This window comes from Biomphalaria glabrata, chromosome 2, assembly GCF_947242115.1.
Source record: "Biomphalaria glabrata chromosome 2, xgBioGlab47.1, whole genome shotgun sequence".
Lineage (NCBI taxonomy): Eukaryota > Metazoa > Mollusca > Gastropoda > Planorbidae > Biomphalaria > Biomphalaria glabrata.
This window is the reverse complement of record NC_074712.1, coordinates 61,430,163-61,437,357: the sequence shown is the minus strand read 5'-3', so window position 1 is coordinate 61,437,357 and position 7,195 is coordinate 61,430,163. Positions and strand designations below refer to the sequence as shown.

The 7,195-nt window shown below is 37.9% G+C and overlaps 1 protein-coding gene across 2 annotated transcripts; it reads right to left on the bottom strand.

Annotated features, from left to right (window-relative positions):
* Positions 1-353: 353 nt before the first annotated feature.
* On the bottom strand, positions 354-6,360 carry LOC106072855 (dentin sialophosphoprotein-like). 2 transcript variants are annotated; one of them, XM_013233305.2, is made up of 2 exons: positions 4,377-6,360; positions 354-2,201 (listed from the first exon to the last, which is right to left on the bottom strand). In XM_013233305.2, the coding sequence occupies exons 1-2, from the start codon at positions 5,439-5,441 to the stop codon at positions 2,187-2,189; spliced, it is 1,080 nt and encodes a 359-aa protein (XP_013088759.2). In that variant the 5' UTR covers positions 5,442-6,360; the 3' UTR covers positions 354-2,186. The 2 variants fall into 2 exon arrangements, with proteins under 2 accessions (XP_013088759.2, XP_055877768.1); XM_056021793.1 differs by lacking the exon at positions 354-2,201 and adding an exon at positions 2,980-3,338.
* Positions 6,361-7,195: the final 835 nt, after the last annotated feature.

Sequence of the window (7,195 nt, the reverse complement as noted above, 5' to 3'; positions counted from 1 at the left end):
GTGCATTACACCAAACAAAACCTTATAACCAACAGAAAACCAAAATATACGTTTACACAAGAGTCACACAAAATTTAACATGTGCAATGTTCATAGATAGTTGATTTGTATTTATGATTTGATTGCCAGGAGAAACAAATGATTTTTTTGTGTCTGTCTTTTCTATCAGTCGAATCATCAATCAATCTATCATGGTCGAATCTCATAATCCTAGCCCATTCTGTTTAGGAAGCTCACAGCCCTTAACACGTAATGACGCGGTAGAATCTTAAGTTTAAGTAACTTTTAAAATAGTCTGACGTTGCGTACACACACACACAAATAATAAAAAAGAAGAGATATGACTATTCTGTTACTATATCATCTTTATTTGTAGCACATCAAACCTGTCAAATATAACAGTAATATATGTCTACAATGTATAAGGTATACAAGTAAAAAGATGAGTTTCAAAAGAATAGATGTATTAAGTCAATCCTTTCTGTTTGGTCATTTTTTAAAATGGAAATTATTAAACAAAGATGATCTGGACCGTGTGATTTGAAATCGATGAGTAAGTTAAGTACAATCTTTAAATACAAATGCTGCAGAGTAGTCTGTACTGTGTTATGGACATTGTGGCACAAAATACAAAAGAAATTAAACTGTTAAGATATCGTTCTTATAAAACAACTTTTCATAATTTACATATTTTCTTTAACGTAATGTAGCTGATTTCACTTTTTTTTTAAATATAGATATTTAAATTCTTTGAAAATTTTTTGATGATTGAATGTGGTTGTTAGTTTAAGTCTGTAAGTCAATCCCCTTGTTTAAGTGAGAGCTTCAATGCAGAATAGCTGTGTAGCCTTCTCTTAGACACCATCTCCCCCTACAAAGCCATGAAGGCAATAAGATCAGAGATCACTTGGAATGTTCTAGCTGTGGGCAGTTTGTGGAACTTTTAAACATGATTTATTAGTCTCTTGCGTGCTCTGTTCATTACTATACTATATGAAATACATATTGTCGTATGTCAGTGCTCTGAAGTTACTTTCTGTAGTTACTTTGGTTACTTTAGTACACGTAGTATATTTACTTTACTTGCGTAGTCCTTCATTCATTTACTTGCAGTCTTGCTAAAGCTTAGATCTTCATTTTATTTCTACTAAACGTCATGTTTTTGTTCCACTTCCTCGTTAAAAAGACTTAAAATAAAACGCCTGTTTAAAGAAGTAATAATTCGACGTTTTCGTAAGGTCTGGTCGACTTTGTCGGGCCACGAGATTAAGGACCGCACTGCACATTCTCGGTTCAAAAGTTAGAATACAATTGTTTTTATAAGCCCTGCACGTATTGTTGGGATGGGATACGTGGCAAAACCTCTTGGTTACCAGTTTGAATCCCAACTTGAGCTGTAATTACTGAGTGCCTCCTAAAGGCAACACGGAAACCTTCTCATAGATACCACCTCCCCCCCACAGCCCTACTGGCGGGTAAGTATAATGGACCATAACACACAGAGCTTGCTATAAGAAATAAAATATTTCTGAATAAAAACAGGTGGTCAGGGTCAGGTAACCCGAAATGTGGCAGCAAGGTCGTGTGGTACGGCTCAAGAGAGTCGTCACAAGTGTCCAGGGCTAGAAACATACCTGCCTTCATCCCCTAAATACTACACAAATTTTGCTCAACGAATCTAGCGATATAAAAGCTAGAAAAAAAAACCCCAGAAAGATCGAGACATTGTTTCGGGGAAAATCAAGGCCATCATGAGTATGGCTTGAACTTCGATAGTGGTACGCTGGCCACAGTTTGAAAATACAGTTCTAGAACAGAAAAATCTTTATTTCTGAAGAGTATTCTGGAACTCGCAAGTAAAATCCCTTGAAGATCTGCAGCACTTGATAAATATCGTAGTCTAACCTAATGTCAGCATCAGGACTTCTTGGTAATTTTCATTTCAGGTTTTACACTTTCGTCTATCCGTGTACAGATCAAGTTTGTCAAAGTATTTAAGTTATAAAAACATGCTTCGACCTTCTGGTAACACAAGTCAAAATGTCTTTCGGGTTCACTTATAGTATAGTGTCCAGAAAAAGAAGTCCTTTAGAGCTCTTCTGGCCTGTTGTGTACGTGGTTGCCGGTGGATAGGCTTTACAATCAAGCAACGTGGAAGATTTCTTGATCAGTTTTTGTTTCCTGCCTTAGGTCATTGCAGCCTGAGAAGGAGATTTAAAATATTGAATTAATTAATATTTCTTCTAGTATTGCAATACAAGTCCAGAAAGTCAGTTCTCTAATTGCATTACAAGTCTAGGAACTCAGTTCTCTAATTGCCTCACAAGTCCAGAAAGTCAGTTCTCTAATTGCATTACAAGTCTAGGAACTCAGTTCTCTAATTGCCTCACAAGTCCAGAAAGTCAGTTCTCTAATTGCATCACAAGTCCAGAAAGTCAGTTCTCTAATTGCATTACAAGTCTAGGAAGTCAGTTCTCTAATTGCATTACAAGTCTAGGAAGTCAGTTCTCTAATTGCATGACAAGTCTAGGAAGTCAGTTCTCTAATTGCCTCACAAGTCTAGGAAGTCAGTTCTTAAATTGTATGACAAGTCTAGGAAGTCAGTTCTCAAATTGCATCACAAGTCCAGAAAGTCAGTTCTCTAATTGCATGACAAGGCCAGGAAGTCAGTTCTCTAATTGCATGACAAGTCCAGGAAGTCAGTTCTCTAATTGCCTCACAAGTCTAGAAAGTTAGTTCTCAAATTGCATCACAAGTCTAGGAAGTCAGTTCTTAAATTGCATCACAAGTCTAGGAAGTCAGTTCTCAAATTGCATGACAAGTCCAGAAAGTCAGTTCTCTAATTGCATGACAAGTCCAGAAAGTCAGTTCTCAAATGGCATGACAAGTCCAGAAAGTCAGTTCTCTAATTTCATGACAAGTCCAGGAAGTCAGTTCTCTAATTGCCTCACATGTCTAGAAAGTTAGTTCTCAAATTGCATCACAAGTCTAGGAAGTCAGTTCTTAAATTGCATCACAAGTCTAGGAAGTCAGTTCTCAAATTGCATGACAAGTCCAGAAAGTCAGTTCTCTAATTGCATGACAAGTCCAGAAAGTCAGTTCTCAAATGGCATGACAAGTCCAGAAAGTCAGTTCTCTAATTTCATGACAAGTCCAGGAAGTCAGTTCTCTAATTGCCTCACATGTCTAGAAAGTTAGTTCTCAAATTGCATGACAAGTCCAGGAAGTCAATTCTCTAATTTCATGACAAGTCCAGGAAGTCAGTTCTCTAATTGCCTCACAAGTCTAGAAAGTTAGTTCTCAAATTGCATGACAAGTCCAGGAAGTCAGTTCTAAAACTGTAATACAAAATCCTAACGTTGTCAAAACAAAATCTTACAGTAATGTGGGATGTGTGGTCAAGAGGCTAAGCACGTGTGGGGTTTTTTTTTTTTTTTTGGCTATCAAGAGCGCTCGAGGTTCGACACCCGACTCGAGCAAAGTTGTGTTTACTGAGCACCTAAAGGCAGCACGGGAAACATTCTGCCAGTTACCCCGTCACCATACTGGTTCACTTATAAGATTGGACCATAGGTTTCTGAGCTTGCTTTAAGAATGAAAGTAGCGCTATATAAAAGCTGTTATAAGAAACATTGCCCAAACTAGTCGTATTAGCATTGTATGTGTAGTCTATGTGGTGGATTGTTTTCTAAAAGTTTCATTCTCTCTCTCTGTCTCTCTTTCTCTCTCATTCTCTCTGTCACTCTCTCTGTATCTCTCTCTCTGCTAATTTGAACCTTCTTTGCTTAGTCTTTTTATTTCTCAGTCTTGGAATCTCTCTCTCTTTCTCTCTCTCTCTCTCTCTCTCTCTATCTATCTATCTATCTCTTTTTCTCTCTCTTGTTCTATCTATATGTCTTTCATTCTCTCTGTTTTTCTCTTCCTCCCTCTGTATATCTCATCTCTTTTTCTTTCTTTCTCTATCATTCTTTCTCTCTCTCTTTCTTTCTTTCTCTCTTTCTCTCTCTCTTTCTTTTTTCTCTCTCTTTTTCTCTCTCTCTCTCTTTCTTTCTCTTTCCTTCTTTCTCTCTCTTTCTTTCTTTCTCTCTCTCTTTCTTTCTTTCTCTCTCTTTCTTCTCTCTCTCTCTCTTTCTTTCTCTTTCTTTTTTTTTCTCTCTCTCTCTTTCTCTCTTTTTCTATCTCTCTTTTTCTTTCTTTCTCTCTCTTTCTTTCTCAATCTTTCTTTCTCTCTCTTTTTTCTCTCTCTCTTTCTCTCTTTTTTTCTCTCTCTTTATTTCTCTTTCTTTCTTTCTGTCTCTTTCTTTCTCTCATCATTCAATTATCCAACAAAAAACATTCAAACCAAAAACCAAACCAGCTCCCATCCTCCCACTTACAGACAAAACGTTGCCAGGTTCCTGTACGCTTGACTTCTTCCTCTTAAACCACGTGAAACGTCGCCACAGACCTCTGGACTTCTTGATCTTCCTAGGTCGCAGCTTGCCCTTTTTCTTTCGCCTCCAAAACCAGCGGAATTTAGACTTTTTTTTCTTGCGCCGTGTGCTTACCGTAGAGACGCTGGCATCGTCTGTTTCTTTCGTCACTTCCTTAGCGCCAGCCGAGACGACGCTTTCAGATACAGCGTCGACGCCGTCTCCGGTGTCTATCGATTTAGACCGGAACATTTTTACCACTGTGTTGTGAATGTTCCTTAGGCCGAGGAACATCTGGATAAAGAAGGAACCAATCCAGGAGGACCTCCTTCCTTTATCGCCCTCGTCTTCTTCCTCGTCGCTGTCCTCTGGGGTTAAAAAATATTTCTTTCGTATTGAGATTGTTATCCCGTCGTAGCTGGAATTTCTTCTGTCGATGTTCTTTCCTGCGTCTGTTGTATTGCTCGGGCTCATGTCTTCGGTGTCGTCAGGTGAATCTGATGAATCCGTGTCTTTAGTTGATTGTGGAGTCTTTTTATCTTTTTTGCGATTTGTAATCTTGGATTGTTTCTTCTTGCTGTTCTTCTCTTGATCTACCTCATTCTTTGTCTTTGAATTTTTATCATTTTTTGTCTTTTTGTCAGTGTTCGACTCTTTCTTAGTCGTTGAACTTTTGTCAGTTTTTGACTCTTTCTTAGTCGTTGAACTTTTGTCAGTTTTTGACTCTTTCTTAGTCGTTGAACTTTTATCATCAATTCTCTTTTCGTTTGTTTTTGTCTCATGCTTTCCCTCGGGTTTTTTCCCTTTGTCTGTCTCTTTGTCTGTCTTCATTTTCTTGTCTTCGCCAGTTTTGTCATTTTTCTTCTGTTCTTGTGTCATTTTCTGGACAAGCGCCTTGAACCTTCCCTTCGGAGCTTTCTCCTGCTTTACACTCACTGTAGACATGGTAGACCCCTGACTGTCAGCTAAGCTGCTACTGAAATCCGACTGGCTACTTACAGATACCATACTTATCTTTTTCTTCGGCATCTTTTAAGAGTGGTGGATGACCTTCGAAGACGAACTCTGTGGGAAAAGCTTTCTGTCCTATACGCGGAACGGCGCGGGAGGACTTTAGTCTAAGTCTGTTTCTAGTTAAGATGCCTGCAAAAGTCTAGGTTTTTATTGACAACGATTCACTTGACCTGGTCAGCTCTTGCGAGACCACTCTCAATCCGTGTAAGGTCTAGTTCAGAACCGGTTTTAACAAAGTGAAACAATGGCATCACTCCATCAATTTTTTGAGACTCCCTTTAATATTAATTTCACTACACTTTGGATGTTGACCAGATCGAAATCACTTTAGAAAAGAAATGGCCCAATTGGACATTTGTAAGCTAATTGCGGTTGTTAGAGAGTGACTTGATGTCATCTAGATATATTTAAATTTTCTACATCAGCAGAATTTTCTGTTACAAAAGGTAAAAGAATCATAGGTCTAGTTACTTAAAATGTTAAAAAGAAGCTCAAATATTTAGACCTTCGTCTTCGTCGATATACTGTAGCATTGTAGTGATTCAGCCGTTAGTTTAAAGTGCACATTGAACATGCAAAATGTTTTCTAGATCTAGATCTATAATCTAGTCGAAATATTTAGTTTTAAATCCAAAACGTGAGATCTAGATGTCTAAGTATTCCAGAGTTTTCGCTTTTTAGTTTGTTTCTTGTAGATATGCTTGCTTTTCATTGCGTTCCTGCATTCTTAAAAGAAAATCAAATTTAGGACAAGTAGTAGTGCTAGTTTCGATAAAGGTTAACATTCAATTTCGAAGTGTGTAACTAATTCTTTTATAACCTCGATTGCGCTATAGATCTAGATGTTAATGTGTAGTATCAAGTCTTGAAACAAAGGCTTGCAATAGTTGTTTTTTTCTGCTTTGTTTATTTTAATGGTCTTGTTGAAACTCGTCCGCTCTGTGCCTTAAATGAACACACAATTTATTTGGTGCGCAATTGTAAAAAAATAAATATGAATCTATATATATACTAGCTAATTTCCCGTGCTTCACCGCAGTTGAAATAGCGGGCATTGTATTATTAAATGTTTATGTTACCGGAAGCCTTTTAGATCCTTCAACGGAACAACCCGATTACAGCGTTTATACTTTTAAAATGTCTGGGTTTTTTTTTTTGTTCCATCTTTCAGTCGAATAGCCAGCAACCCGCTATATGGACTTTACACGTCATGTTTTCAGTTACGTCAATTTATCTAAGACGTCATTTTACCTTTGACCTCTTTCCAATACGTCATCGCATCTAAGACGTCATTTTAGCTGTAAAGTTAATTGTTCTGAGACACTATTCCATATGTCTCGTTAATTCATCTGAGACGTCATGTCACCTGTGAATTCTATCTGAGACGTCATATCACCTGTGAATTCTATCTGAGACGTCATGTCACCTGTGAATTCTATCTGAGACGTCATGTCACCTGTGAATTCTATCTGAGACGTCATATCACCTGTGAATTCTATCTGAGACGTCATGTCACCTGTGAATTCTATCTGAGACGTCATGTCACCTGTGAATTCTATCTGAGACGTCATGTCACCTGTGAATTCTATCTGAGACGTCATTTCACCTGTGAATTCTATCTGAGACGTCATGTCACCTGTGAATTCTATCTGAGACGTCATGTCACCTGTGAATTCTATCTGAGACGTCATGTCACCTGTGAATTCTATCTGAGACGTCATGTCACCTGTGAATTCTATCTGAGACGTCATGTCACCTGTGAATTCTAT

What these genes read in the sequence shown, in the direction of transcription:
- LOC106072855 (XM_013233305.2), bottom strand. Translation starts at nt 5,441, where the DNA reads ATGCCGAAGAAAAAGATAAGTATGGTATCTGTAAGTAGCCAGTCGGAT.